The sequence below is a fragment of the Lycorma delicatula genome, chromosome 4 (assembly GCF_047948215.1).
Source record: "Lycorma delicatula isolate Av1 chromosome 4, ASM4794821v1, whole genome shotgun sequence".
In the NCBI taxonomy this organism is placed as follows: domain Eukaryota; kingdom Metazoa; phylum Arthropoda; class Insecta; order Hemiptera; family Fulgoridae; genus Lycorma; species Lycorma delicatula.
The window spans coordinates 182,351,592-182,367,711 of NC_134458.1; the positions used below are offsets into that span (position 1 = coordinate 182,351,592).

The 16,120-nt window shown below is 29.7% G+C and overlaps 1 protein-coding gene across 1 annotated transcript in view; it reads left to right on the plus strand.

The window, feature by feature from the left end:
* The window catches only part of Ube4A (Ubiquitination factor E4A), a 61,925-nt gene that overhangs the window by 30,787 nt on the left and 15,018 nt on the right, over window positions 1–16,120 (plus strand). The window contains exons 4-9 of the mRNA XM_075364810.1: window positions 1,226–1,540; window positions 7,498–7,802; window positions 9,404–9,598; window positions 12,129–12,429; window positions 13,232–13,377; window positions 15,031–15,180. Of these exons, the coding sequence (XP_075220925.1) occupies window positions 1,226–1,540; window positions 7,498–7,802; window positions 9,404–9,598; window positions 12,129–12,429; window positions 13,232–13,377; window positions 15,031–15,180 (1,412 nt within the window). The remainder of the gene's footprint in view (window positions 1–1,225; window positions 1,541–7,497; window positions 7,803–9,403; window positions 9,599–12,128; window positions 12,430–13,231; window positions 13,378–15,030; window positions 15,181–16,120) is intronic.

Here is a 16,120-nt window from a genome sequence, read left to right on the forward strand (position 1 = left end):
AATGCAGCTTGGGCTTCATCTAAAAACATTTGCAAAAACTTTCTTGGAAAACAAAAATCCGACAATTACCATGATATTGTTAATATCATGATATTGTTAATATCATGTTTTACCATGATATTGTTAATATCATGGTAATTAAACTTCTTACTTCATACAGAAATATGGGATGTAATATGTCTGAAAATACATTTCTTCCACTCATCTATATTTTTTACCCGCCATAAAGGGAAATGGATTACTAACATGCTAGCTAATTACTGTTGGACATTAATTTGGAATGTGCCTGACGCTATTTATAAAAGGAAAGCATCAGTGAAATCATTCTAACACAGGTATGGCCATGCAAAATTATAAATTTTACAGATTTTAACTATATTTTCCCTTAATTTTTTTAAAACTAAGGTTGATAGAATAATTGTATTTACAGATCTGTAATGTATACAAAAAAGCAATTCAAGAAATTGTATTACACTTGGAGAAATATTTAAAAAAAATTGTTTTGTCTATCAGTTTTATTAAAAATTACTCATTCAGTTGCATCATAATCATCTGATATCAAAGTATTGTGTAGCATATACACCTTACGTTTCTTTTTTGATTTCCTGAGTGTTCTTTCTTAATAATTGTGCTGGCAACTCTGTAACTGTTGTTCTGAATTATTCTTTTCCTGCTTTTACATCAGTACATTACTTGTTATTTGAATTAATTTAATAAATTTTAAGCAGAATCAACTCTGTCATTAACCATTAATAATTGCCAGAATTATGCAGTAAAATGGCAACTGATATTTAAGTTTGGTGATTTATAGGAATTGGTTAATTAAATATTGTTTAATTACATGGTGTAGGCATTTTACCTTGCTTTCAGTTTTCAGGATATTTTCTCCAAGACTAGGGTTTATAGAACTTATGTTTTATTGAGGTACAGTTGGCTTTATTAAATCTGACGTAGGTTATTAACATTCAGAAGCTTTTATTAAATAATAATATTTATTGTCAGCATCTAATATTTGTTACTAATTGTAAAGATTCGTATTACCATTGTTCCTTAATACACTTTCATTATTGTTTACTGTTTTAAGGTTCTGTTCAAGGCACTGTTTTCAAAGTAAACACATTTTTTATTGTAGAAATTATAAACATGTTTAAGACTTGAAATATGTCCACTGGTGTTCATTAGAAAAAGTAAAACATGAGTTAAAATATTTAATTACATTTTTTAGGTTTTTAGTGTTGTTGAAAATCATCTTTGGACTAGTATGGCTGCTTTGACCGGAGATCTTCATGCAATATTTCTTACATTGTTGAAAACAACTCGACGTCAGACTCTGAAATGGATTGGTGCTTGTCTTGATGCCAATATTCATAGAGGTAGATTATCTGCTGTTGCTGGTTACGCGCCAGCTGTATTCGCTTGCGTATCAGATGGATTTGCTCTTAATTTATCATCTGTTTTATTAAGGCTTGCTCAGCCATTTACTTCTGATCCTGAAAATCCGAAGATGTTACGAATTGATCCAACATACACTTCATTTACTGTAAGTAAGAGATTGTCAACATTTCTGATTTTTTTCTTTCCTCTAAGATGTTAAACATAAATTGTTATTATTGATGTAAACAGTTTAGTTAATTTTTTTAAATTAATTATACCATTTTTTTTAAAGCTGATTAAAGGTAATCTGGTGTTGGCTTCCCAGCAAGGATCTTTGGTACTTTTCATCCATCTCATCCTCATTAATATTCTCATGTAGCTTGTTCAAGGTTGTAATACTAAATTAAAGTGAACAATAGACTGAGTGGCTTCAGAATTGCTACAGTCACTTGTTTTAACACAGTCACATGTTTCATGGCATATTCTTAGATATTACAAATACTTAGCTTAAGTTAATGTCTAACTGTAAAATGCGTGATTATTGAATTCAGATCTCCTATTTTAGGTTTTAATTATTATACAATGGCATTTAATTATAATTTTTCATGTATATAAAAATGCAGTAATGTAGTGTCCCTTTATAAGTGATGTATACATCATTTGTTGTTTTGGTATGTCAAGAGTTGCATCTTTGCTTCTCCATTTTAAAGATAACATTTGAAACCTGACCATACTATCTTACATGTCCTGACTAAAGTTAAACCAGGTATACCACAGATTTTCAGATTATCATAGTGCTTGCTTATTTTGTTCTGTGGGAAAAGTGTCTTTAAAAAATTAGAATAACATTTTTATTCAGTGAGTTTGTTTAGAGTAATGTCAGGAACTACTGAACTGATTTTGAAAAAAATTTTCACTGTTTGTAACCTATTTTCTTCCCTAGTGATCTGGACTGCACTGTAATTATGTAATCTAGGATATAAATGGATTAAGTTTCCTTTATTAGTGACTTATTTTCACTATCTTTTTTTTTTAACTTAAATGTTCTGGATTCTATTATGTTTTTAGCAATGATAGCATTTCCCCTTCCTACTCATCAACTTTCTGTATCATACAGCAGGGTTCAAAAGTAAGGCCTGATCGCTAATAAAATGAGAACAGTTGAAAAAATGAAAAGTTTATTAATGGTTTCAAATACTTACATATTTTTCTACTTGAATCACAATTTCCTTCCAAAGAGTTTTGATATTGTGAAGCAAGCTTCTTCAAACCCACTGCAAAAAAGTTCTGCTGCCTGGGATTGTAGCCACTTTTGCACTGAGATTTTCAACTGTTCACTTTCCTCGAATCATTGGACATAGACCAGTTGATGTGTAGAAAGAGATTGTAGTCAGTGGGCCCATGATCAGAACTAGGACTGTATAGGATGATCAAAAGTCTCCCATCTGAATTGTTTCTGTTGTGCATACAGTTGTGTGCTGACATGTGTTATTGTGAAGAACAATTCCTGATCTCAGTATTCTCCATTGTTGGTTTTGAATGGCACGATGCAATTTAGAAAGTATTCTATAATAGACTTGTGATGTGATGGATGTTTCAGGTTTCATGAAATCAATCAAAAGCTTTTGGTTCCAGAATACAGTTGCCATGATTTTCTTTTGATACTGGGTTTGTTTGAATTTTTTTTTGGTTTAGGTGAATAAACCCACCGGGTTGGTCTAGTGGTGAATGCGTCTTCCCAAATCAGCTGATTTGGAAGCCGAGAGTTCCAGCGTTCAAGTCCTAGTAAAGCCAGTTATTTTTACATGGATTTGAATGCTAGATCGTGGATACCGGTGTTCTTTGGTGGTTGGGTTTCAATTAACCACACATCTCAGGATTGGTCGAACTGAGAATGTACAAGACTACACTTCATTTACACTCATACATATCATCCTCATTCAACCTCTGAAGTATTATCTAAACGGTAGTTACCGGAGGCTAAAAGGAAAAATAAAAAGTTTAGGTGAACAGGAATGACACCACTGCATGAATTGTTGTTTCATCAGCATTGACATAAAAATCCACCTTTCATCGCCAGTGATGATATGGGGGGAAAATCTGTCTCCCTGGTGGTTTAAATGGTTGAGAAAAGCACGTGTAGATGTCATTCTGTAATCTTAGTTAGCACTTGTCAACATTGTGTCACCCATCATTTACACAGTTTATGATAGCCCAGAGTGTTGGTCACGAATCTCAACGGTGTTGTCCTTGAAACTTCTAAAGAAAGATTGCCAATCATAACTATTATAATGACTATTTTCTCTCGCTTTTGCATTCATTTGTTCAGCATGATTGTTAGTCAGGAACTAGGCCTGCCACTTCTCTGTTCATTGTGAATATTTTATTGACCTTCATTAAACTTATGACATCATTATCTCACTTTTCCTTCACTCATTACAGTTGGTCCATATGTTATCTACAATTTGATAGTGTATTTTAGCAGCATTATGTCTTCTTGCTTTTAGAAGTCTAATCTCTGATCAAACTTCACAACTGGTGGGATTTGTTATTACTGCACTCATTTTAACACACTATCTTGCAAAGACAAACAACAATGAACTGACGGCAATGTGACAGTTCCTCGCCTAACAGACCATTAAAAACAACTGCGCATGTGTAAATGAGTCAGTGTTGTCAATTGCTGTTAAGCTAATCAGGCTTTATGAACTACACTTTGTATATGGTAGTATCACCAGAAATTGGCGATTGGCTGTGTTTAGAGGACATATTTTAATTCTTTCTGAATATGTTTGTGGGGATGTATCAGTAGTGTGAATTCTTTTAGAATTAGTCTCTCTGAACTTGTACTAGGGTCAATTCACACCAAATTACCCAATATAAAATTAAAATGTTGCTGGTAAAATTTATGTGTTTATCAAAAAATTTCCTCATTTAGAGAATTAAACACAGGTGTTATTTTATTTCTAGGATATTTCATATTTTTTGAGCAGCCATTTCGTGTAGGTGCTAGCTAAACTTTTACTTTTTTGAAGTTTGCAGAAATTTTAATAACTTCTGTTTTAAGATATCAAGTTGAAATAAAACCCATAATAATCTGTGTAAAATAAGTATATTTTACATTATACAGTAGTATAATCCAAAATATGCTCTGGATATAAAATATAGTAGCTAAAAAATGTATAATTGAAAAAAAAGGTTATAAAAACAGAAAATTTCAAGTTTGAAACTAAATATTAAAAAATTAACCTTCAATTTTTTGTTTGGTAGAGGCTTTTATATGACTAATTACTGAAAAAGCCTCGAGATGTAGGAGTCATATCCTCCTATCTGTTTTAGAAGCAAATAAGTATTGTAATTTGTAAAATTGACTATTTTCAAACTGAAATAACACATAAGGGACACAACAAAAATCTCAGATTTTCACAAAACCTACTATATATCTGTCAGCTATAAGTCATTAAAATTTGATCAATGTGACTTACCAAACTTAAGAATCATGACCAAATTCTAAAGATTTGAGACTAAGATTTGCAGTGTTCATCATTGTACAGAGAAAAAAGCTACTCCAAGCTGTCTTAACATACACATTGATTTCAGTGATAAAGTTGCAATATCTAGAAAGGTATTATGATCATTATTTATTCTTTGCTTTTGCTTTGTTCTTGGGTTTCAATCAAGCTACACAAATTTCTTTGTGGTTGTACACAGTCACTTGTAAAATATAGAGTTATTGTTAAAATTTTTAATTAAATGCCTTTATTTAAACTAAAAGGAATAATTTTATTTAAAATTTAAAGCTTTGTTTGTTCATGTAAAAACACAGTAATAAGTTTTTGTTATTGTTAATCGCCTCTATTGTTTTCTTGTACTAAACATTTATTAGATGTTTGCTAGAGAAAAAAATTCCCAGTTTAAAAACCAAAAAGTTGTTTACATAAAAAGAAGAGTACTGTTTTTTTTATTTATATTTTCTATTGAATTATTGTAGATTTTTTTACATGTTACTAATTTTAAAAAAAAATGTTTGGACTTGTGTAAATGACGGGGGGGGGATACGTTTTTCAGTTGTTGGTTTGATGAAAGTTAATTAAAAGTTTTCTCGTTTTCAAAATCCTTGTTATCTTATTTTTTTAATGTAAACCTATATTTTATTACATTAGTTCTAAGTTAGGTAACAAGAATACTTAAGGAACAAGTGGGGCATTTTCTTCTTTCACTGCCTGCTCTTCTGTTTCATAGAACAAATTTTTATTTTTCACTTTACTTACTAAGAATCTATTTGTACAAAAATTTTAGAATGTAAAGAATGACAACCTATCACGTGCTGTATGGTTTTTTTTTGTAAATGAGAAGGATGAGATGGTTGAAATTAAAATAATGCTCAATCCTTGCTGTAAATCAAACCCGAACTTCTGAAAATTATGAATTGTTTTTAATTGAATTGAAATTATCTTGTACCTATGAAAGTTTAAGAAATTTTATATAATGTGTGATCTACATTTGAAGACTGTATGTGATATCCTCTAAGTGATTTATGTAACCCAGTCACTTTAAATTGTTCATATTGAACAGAGCGACTTGTTACTAATTAGTTAACATATAGGGTAGGGTCATGAATCTGTATTCATGATACTATATGGTAACTAAGAAGTTTTAAGTCAAGAAATAATTAAGTCAAGCCTCTATTTGATCTACTGCATAGTCAGTATATATGTAATGCATTTCGTTTTGACAGAAAGGACATTAATTTGTTGCTTTACATTTGTAGTTGGTTTAATTTTCTTTGATAGAGGGACAAAATTGATTAAAAATTCTTTATTTTCTTTGAGAGTAATGATATTTATTACACATCCAGTATCTGGTGAACAAAATAAAAGTAGTACTTGTTTTAAGCTTAGTTTTATCGGCATGTTGGTGGGTTTGCCATGCTGATTTACAATAACATATTCAACTTCAGTGAAGATGGCAAAGGAAGCTGCTTCACTCCTCACACTTTCCCTGATATGGCATGCTTGTTTTTTTAATGGCTATGCAGTTTGTAGAAGGAGCTTGTCTCTAATGTTAGGTTGTTTAAAGGTATGACGTTAAGGTACCTAACATAAATAATGTAATGATGTAGCTCATTGATTTTCAAACTTTTCCGCTCACCGCCCCTACTTTGAAAGTCAAAAATTTTCTAGTCTCCCAAAATTTTTAAAACTTACCATCTGTTAAAAATAATTGCAATTGCTGTTTTTTAAGAGTGCATCTTAAAAAAAACAGCAATTGCAATTATTGTTTTTAAATGTGGCATAACCTATTTCCGAGTTGAAACTTTTTGAATGAGAGCAATTAAAACATATATTTAATCATATTTAGAAATATTTTTATTAAAATTGCTTTCAAAAAAATTACAATTGTGTATATAGTTATATAACAGCAATAGTTATAGCATATTCAATATAACAATATAAGAATTAAAACAAAGCTTTCAGTTGAAAAATTACACTTACATTAATGTGAAGGATGAATCTGATGTGCTTTAATGAGTTTGTTAATATTGGGCTCGAATTTACTTAAAAACTGCTGTAAGTCATATGTATGTCATATGTATGTTCGGTAATATGCAGTTGATTTCTCTTTTTGATTAGCATTGTTGCTACAGCACTAAATTTATTACAGACAAATATGATGATGGGAATGCTATCAGAAGTCGTTGAACAATCGACCATAATCCAGGGTACAGATGCATAATTGGGGTTTGATTTTTAGTTTAAAATTTAAATGGCTTTTTTATTTTAGTGTAGTAGGTATTTAATTTTGATTTGAAATATCAAAAAAACATAATTTTTACCTTTCTTAAAAACATAATCACCCATCGCCTTCCTAGACTGCCTGAACACCCCCAATTTTCTGTGAATCTTCTGCTTTCCCTGCAGTGCCCACAAGGGGGTGTTATTGCCCACTTTGAGAACAACTGATGTAGCTAAATATAATAGACATGTAGTACATGACTATAATTTGATAATTAAACATTATCATTATTGGTACAAATTTTAATTTGGGTTATATAAGCTGTATTGATAACTTCATGTTATAAGAAATTATTTCTATTATTGTAGTTTTCTTTATGTTTAATAGGGTGAAAATGTTGATGAAACAAAGGATTGTGGTGTTCATATGAAAAGTTTAGCAGATGAAACATGCCTTCTTCCTATGGAAGAGAACATTCTTCGTCCATGCGGCACATCTTTTACATTTATGACTGAATGTTTTTACATGGTGCATCGTTCCTTAGATATTGGTCTTCGTGTTGTTCTTGAACATATGCAGGGTATTTATAAGGAATTCATCAGATTACAAAATTCTATGAGAGATGCGACTGCACAAGGAAGAAGTGATTTAACTGAAGCTATTAGGGAGCAAATGGAGATAACTACTTCTAGGTTGGTAACATCACTGTTGGTTTTTTTATTTTATATTTTACAAAATAACGAACTAAATTATTTAAATTCAATCAGTTGATATACATCAACTAATAAAGCAATTGCCTACATTATGAAAGCGTTTGTGATAAATAAAATGCTAAAAAAAAAGGAGTAAGCAGTGAAGTAATAATTAATGAATGCTATTTATGAAATATAGTGGCAAATTTACAATTTATGGACCTTCATAAAATACTTTTTGTTTCATTAGATTAAAAAAAAGCAAAGAACTTCAAGATCAGACATCGGCTGTGCCAAGACAGACAGCATCTTATACAATCCAATTAACATTCTTTGCTATTTCTGGGCACAACCTTCATTCAACAACTTTTAATGATTTAACAGAAAATAATTTGAACTTTTGTAAACATTTTTGTTAAATTTTATTACAAGTCATATTTTTATTTCTTTCTCCTCATTACTTTAAAATAAGGAAGTATACGACTCGTTTTTCTATGATCTACAAAAACCTTTCTATAGTAGGAAAAGTTTATTTTTCTTTTGCTTTTCTGAGCTAAACTATAAAAAGGAGGTAATATTAAATAAGGTCAGTCTACAGAACCAGAATGTTAACTGAAAAAAATCAGTAATACTCTCCATCTTTCTAATGGAAGTTGAAACTGTTAAATTTTGAATCTCCTGTTGAGAAAATAGTTTCAGAGGACTTTTTCTATATGACTATAGTTTTTTTTTAATTTTGTAAATTTGGCTAGAACATTGTATCAGTTGTTCCCAGTTAGTAAGAAACAGTGCACCAGAAGATACCATACTTTAAAAGTAAGTTGGTCTGTAGAAGGAGTGATAAAAGTATATGTCATTTTATCACAAATAGAAATAAAATAGAAATATTTGATTAAACCTGAAACATGTTTAGAACCTGGCTTTTTTCTATTATGAGAGTGATATTTATAAAATATAGTAAAAATTGAATCTTTTTAAAAATTGTGTTGTTTATTATTTTTTTCTTAAAATGAATAATTTACAAAATTAACTAAAAAAGTTTTGTAATATTTTCTTTAGCAAACCCAAACCTAAAAAAGTTGACAAATCACTTATGTAATCAACAAGTTAACCCAAAATAATTTTCATTAATATTTATAATACATGTCAATGTTTACTAAATAATGCTATATAATTTACTTATAAAGTTCATCCTGCTATTGTAGTGCATGTTCACAAAGTTCATGGTTAATTTTTTTGACATAATAAACAAGTATTATATCAGTAGTATCAACAGGGAGCAGTTAGAATGGACAAAAGTCACTTTTTTGATGATACTAATACATACTAACTGTATTATGTTTTGGGTTTTTTTTTTCTTTTGATAGCATATAGAAAAGTACTAAAACAATCAAAATATCAGGATGATGAAATTAAGAGTATTTATTTGCATGTTAATATCACATCATGCTGCTTTGTTTAATAAATAAATTTTGATGATTTCAGCCTGCTAATCTGATTCTGTGCTGTTGAGAAAAAATAGAAGTATCAGTTACAAAATGTTTTATTTAACTATTTTAATTATTTTACAGTTAATATATTTATTTCCATTTGTCCCTCAGATATTTTTCAATGCGTTGTGCTCTATTGGAACCAACAACTCTTAGTTTTATGGGCGATTTTCTTGCAGCTACCTCAGTTTGGTTGGTTCAAGTTGTTCTTGATAATAGTGAAGATAATTCTAGAGAGTGTTTTGCTCCGTTTACTAAAAGAGAGCTCAGCTTTCCTCTTCCTGCACACATTCCAAATACACTCAAGTAAGATCATACTTTTTTCTTTTTTTTTTGAAGTCATGTTTAAGTATGTTATTTGATATTGATAATAAAGTTGAACCTCTATATAATGAAATCGAGAATCCTGGGAAAAGATTTGTTAAATATAGGTTATAAGGCTCGGAGGACTTACTAACATTATGAAGTATGTCATCATTGACCGGAAATCAGAAATGGTAACCTGTTCTTCAGCAGTGATGAAATCTTCCAGTGTAACTTCGTTACATGGCATGTCGAGCTTTTTGGAGCAAATGCCACTGACTTTTTAGCTGTACTAGTGTCATCATCTTCATACCATTCTGTCGTGGTGGTAATGAAACCAGCTTTACAAAAACAATGGAATATTGTTTCATCACTAACATCATTGGTTCATACTTTGATAATTCAGAAATGTAGTCCAAGAGATCAACAATGTAAACAGGGACAGTCTTGTTCTCTAAAATGGCTGCAATTTTTTCAGGATTCTTTTCAGTACAATTAAAAATTTTTAAGCCTATGGATCAGGGGTTGTCAATTATGTAGCCCCTGATCCATTTCCATTGGTTGTATAATTGATGTTAAGTTTGGTGGGGGAAAATTTGACTTTTACATTATTTTATACAGAATTAATGTATTGAAGAAGAGCTGTACAATTATCAATAAAAAGTACAATTTTTCTTTCTTATCCGGTAATCTGTTTTTTGAGCTTTTTTACCCAATCTGTAAAAATGTTGATAGTCATCCATGCCGTTTTGTTAAATATTTAGTCTACTGTTAGAAATTTAACACCTTGAAAACAACACAAGAGTTTTACTTTTGCTGATTTCCAACATTTTAAGTCTATCAGTCCCTAGCATGTTTGCAGCCACTAACACCATAATTCTTAGTTTAATTTGTTTACCACTAAAGCACAGATCATTTTTAAAAGTTAATGTTTTGTTGGGTAAACATTTGAAAAATAGATCCGACTCGTCCATGTTGAAAATGTCTTTTCGCAGACATTCTTCTAAAATCGGTTTCAACACAAGTCTTTCCAAGTTTCACAGTCACTTAGACTGGTACTTGCCTTTCTCCAGAAATTACTTTATGAATAACACAATGTATTTTTTTGAACTTCTCTAACCTACCATTGCTGGCCTGAGAATCTGTCTAATCTTGAAAAAAAATCTGTGTGTCATAATACGGCTCTAAATTCGAGGGCTTTTAATTTAATTAATGTCCTAGATAATGGAAGCTTTTTTCGCACATCACTGTCATTCATTTTAAAATTGCTTCGTCAATATCATCATCTGTGTTACCTTTTAATTTCTTTCTCACTAGATTTTTTTTACACTGGTCTAGTTCTTGTAGTATCACGTCCTGATTTTTTTTAAATTGTTGACAATGAACTTGGTAGAATTCCAAATTTTTGTGCAATATTGTTTTTTAACACCTTTGTCAACTTCTTGTATAATGCTAATTTTTTCCAAAACAATAAGGCACTTTTGTTTTGACATTATATACAAACTATTAATCCCAGGAATAATTATTGCTGAACTGTATGTATGCACTGAACAGTAGAGGGAGTATGTGTTAAATATTTTCTAAGAATTCTATTTGTTATGTCTACGTACTGTAGATAGATAACTCATTTAGTTGTTTGCACAGTAATTTTAGTGCTCTGCATTAGTTAATGGATTTCGGGAAATTCCGCTACTTTAATGTATAGGCAGACAGTAACTGCAGAACACGTGTTTAAATATTTTGTTAGAATTTTATTGTTAATGGGTTACAAGAGAATCTTGGGAATTTTCGCTGAACCAGTTCAATAGAAATTACCTGTCATTCTTGACTGTTGTCGAGAATACTTTGTGTTTGTATACTGGTACAATTTAGGTACAGAAATTAGAAAAAATAACTACCTTAAACTCCCAGAGATGTCCAAAATATTAAATTTAATGTCATTATTTTAAGAAAAATAATTTGTAGAAGTTACTGTATGTATGTAACGTGTATCTCTGTATTATGTTAGTATGCAGTATGTTACCATTTCGTTATATAGAGGTAAATTTATATGTAAAAATTATGGTTTTTGTAGTATAGAGGTTTGTTATGCATTGGTTCATCTGTATCTTTTTTTCTTTTTTAGGGACATCAACTATTTTGGTCATTAGCCCGTAATAATATTATTATCTCTTCTATTATTAACTGTTCAGACTAATGCTTTAATTTTTTTTTTTGTGATTTTCCTGTAATTATACTAAGTAGTATACTTAGTTAAGCATGTTAAAGTGTTTCTGTGTTTAGTACTGCTTACCTTACTTATCTTCATTCTTTTATCTCTGTGTTGTCACATTTTGGAACCACTCCATTGTCAAAACTTATTATACTACAATAAATAGTACTTACAACACAATAAGTTAGAAAAAAATAAATGAATGAAGCTGAGAGGTGAACAGTACTAAACATAGAAACTATATTGATCTTAGCAGAAAAAATATAGTAACTATTATCTTAACAACAATATTAAAATGTAATTTATTAAATTTTGTTGCAGGTGTATTCCTGAACTTTTGATAGAAAACACTGCAAGTTATTTGATATTATTGAAAAGATTTTCACCCAGTACCCTAGAAAGTGCTTCTCATACAGCTGTTGGGTGCAGTATGAGTGGTCTGCCACCAGTTCTTACAATGTTGCTTGTATTTATGAGTTCTAATAAAAGAGCAAGAAATCCACATCTCAGAGCCCGACTTGCTGAATGTTTAGAATGTTTGTTACCTCAAGACAATGAAACTAATTCTTTGGGGACATTTTATAGAGAAGCATTATTTAAAAGCCATCCATATAGGAAAGAGGTAAGTATTATTGTGATTAGTGTATAATAAATGTTTTTTTTTTCATTTTAATGATTAATTGAATGATATTATGATCATTTATTCTTGAATAGACAGACCCGTAGACCCTTTAAGGAGGCATGCTTTATAGTCACCTTGTTTTTTATAAGACTACTTTGTAATGTTTCAGTAATTTCCTGATTCATGGTCTGACTCAAATAATGTTAACATTTTCTTAAAAAAGAATTTAAGTATTTAAACAAATTCCAAAATTTCTGTGGATCTATTTAGTTTAATGAATGAACAAAAAGTTTATTCTAATATAAACAATTGTGGACAGGCTGCATACATAGAAAGGCAAAAAGTATGTATTAAATATAAGATGTTTATTTCCACTTAAGACCTGTAAAACAAGAAAATTAAAAAAAAAGTTCTTATAAGTGCAACAGGAAGTTTATACAAATGTAAACATCTTCTGCCTGGAAAATCTGAAAAATTGTTAGAGGAAACCTACGGACTACAGACCTAGCCATCTGGCATGAGAGAAGAATAATGTTGCATTTGTAACAACTGCGGTTAAATAATATCTATGGAAGTTAATTGCTTGCCACTGAAAAATTCAGAATATTTTGTAATACATAGTTAACTTAGAAAAAGAAATTAAAACATAATCTCAGACTGAAAGTAAATTAGCAAAAGGTAATAATGATAAATGTGCAGTAGATTTGTCTTAAGCCCTACTGTAATCATATTACAGCAGTTAATGTATTTCAATATCAGTAATTAATTGCTTTTGAATATTGCTATTTCTTTCTCATTTCAGATAGTTAGATGCCTGTTAGATGTCTTTGTTGGAATTGAAATGACAGGTGAAAGTGTTTCATTTGAACAGAAGTTTAATTACAGAAGACCAATGTATGCTGTAATGAGCTATTTGTGGGACATTGCAGAACACAGGGAACAGTTTAAGTAAGTTTAGTTGCTGAAAGCATCATATCTTTATTTTTTATTTTATCTAGAAGAAAAAATAAAATACCATGTGCATAATTTATTATTAGAAAACCGAGTACTCTTGGTATTTAATGTGTTTTTGAATAATTCCTGGTAATTATATACAGTTGATGTTAAACCTGCCTGTAAATATTGAAAAATGTTTTTAACATAAAAACAGTTAGTGCAAAACACCAAAAAGGCGAGATCTTGACCAATACTGTTACTTTACTGTTTTATAATTTGCTTGAAAAACAAAAATTTCCTCTGAGAAATGTAGGCTAATATAAAAATATATTATGAATAGTTTGTTTTTGCTGGTTTTTACATAAATACATAAACTAATGTAAAAGTGGAAGCTGATAAGTGTACCATGTTTAATTAAAAAAGAATTGTAAAGTCTACGTTTCTTTTCTAGACATTGAGTAAGTTTTCTTGGTTTTGTAGTACATGCTCACAAAACCTATTCTACCATCAGGGAGAAAGGTAGTAAAATGTGTTATATTATGTCTTTACCTTCTGTTACATCTTGAGAACCTTTCTACATAACAGCCTATGAGAAACATCACTTTCTCCTCATAATCACATTTGTGTTAGGATCATGTCTGAAATCACACAAATTATCCACACCTTTGACGACTGTGTAATGGAATCTTTTCATATTATTTTAGAAAAATTTGCATTATCATTGATAGATTAAATTAATAGTAGTGAACTTTTAAGTTCTTTCTTATTCCTTGATCAGTGGCTGCAATCTTGACATTGTACTTGGTGGAAAGTAAATCAATTCAATGGAAGTAACATTCTGTAACAAATAAGTGGGTTAGTTATTTTAGAACCATATTTAAAAAACAAGTTGCTTAATAATGTAAAAAATATTCGGTACAGAAAACCTTTCTGTAGAAAATTTTGTAAAGTTAATCTTGGCAATTTATTTTTCAAATTTTACAAGATTTTAAAAGTTTGTCTTATACATAGTTCATTAATAATCTTATTAATTATTATTAAAAACATTTTTGAATGCAAACTACAGCATATTTTTGGTGTTTTAACTAAAATAAAAATGCTGCCTTAGTGCATTTTTCGTAAATTCATCTTTACTAGAGGTATAATTTCAAATTAATTTAATTAGTTTTAGAAGTTTATATTTGCTACAAAAATTTGTTTAAGTTAAAATTTTGTCTAATTAAGATGAATCAACTGATGTTATTGCAGAATTTTAATTTTAGCAACTTATTTTTTTTAGTTATAGTGTTCATTTTGTTTTTTCCATTTCATTTCACGCACATATATAAGCTGCTGCCCTAATGGCTGATCTTTGGTGCCATGTTGCTACTCTAATAGTCACAAGTGCAGTCGCTTGTTTAATGAGCTAAGTGATTCTGTATTTGGAACTGTCAAGGAGTTCTATTACTACTCAGAAAGTCAATCTATTGTTTAAACTGTTGTTTTATAAGTCACTATGCAATGGGCCTCATACTCTCATAAAAAAAAAAAAAATAAATAAATGACTGAAAGCTTATTTTTAAGCTTTCTAAATGTAATAAACAGAAGGCTCTTAACTTAAAAGATTTTTGAAGATTGTTATTACTTTTAATTGGGATATTTGCTAATTTTTTAATATTATTTCAGGAAACTTGCTGCTGAAGCAGAAGAAAATATGGAAGCAGTAACACCACCACTTTTCTTACGTTTCCTTAATCTTTTAATGAATGATGCAATATTTTTATTAGATGAAGCTCTGACAAACATGGCACAGCTTCGTACAATGCAAACTGCTAGGTAATTGGAATTTTTATTGTATTGATTTTTTTTTTAATAGTATTTTTATTTTGTCTGAAAATATCGCTTTAACCCTGTTATACCTTGAATTACTATTGTAATGCCAGATAAATACTCTTCCAGTCCATTGATTTCTCTAGTATGCATCTCCACTTCCATTCTTCTCAGTATTCTAGCTTTCCATTTCATCTTTGGCTGTTGCTGTTGTTGAAATGTATTGATGATAACCTTCCTCTTATCATATCCTTAGTGCTTGAGTTATTTCAGTTTTCCCTCTCATTTCTGTAAAATCTACTATCTGTATGTAGCTGTGTGCCATCTTTTACAGAGATTCTTTATTTCCTGTAGGATTTTCTTTTGACTACCCAAGAATGATAATATGTTATCTTTAAATATATATTTTTTTGCTTTTTCTTATTTTATTCATTTTTATACTGTTCTAGTATTTCCTAATGTCTATTTTTTTATTACATTTTATCTGTTATAGTAATTTTTATAAAAAGTGTATAAAATGAATAAAACATTTGTATAATAATTTAATAAAGTTTTTGATTTTTAGGATTTTGTTATTTAGTATATATATATATATATATATATGTTGCTATATTATTTGATTTATAGCTTGGAATCTGTTTTTTACTATTGCTGTTTGTATGTTCTTTAATTTTGATGTTGATAATTTGTTATGTTTTATGTCATATATATATATATATATATATATATACACACATGTTGTTTGGTTCAGGTTGATTATTTTTGTAAATATTTTTAATTTTTCAATCCCAACATAAGTAATCCTAGTTAACTCTTACTCTTTTGATATTTTCCTGTACAGTATTCAACAACTTCCTGTGAACCTGCAATTCTTTTACCTCCACTCCTTGCTCTTTTCAATACATTCCACCTCCCCTTTGTGCTTCCTCTCATAATGATCAAATAT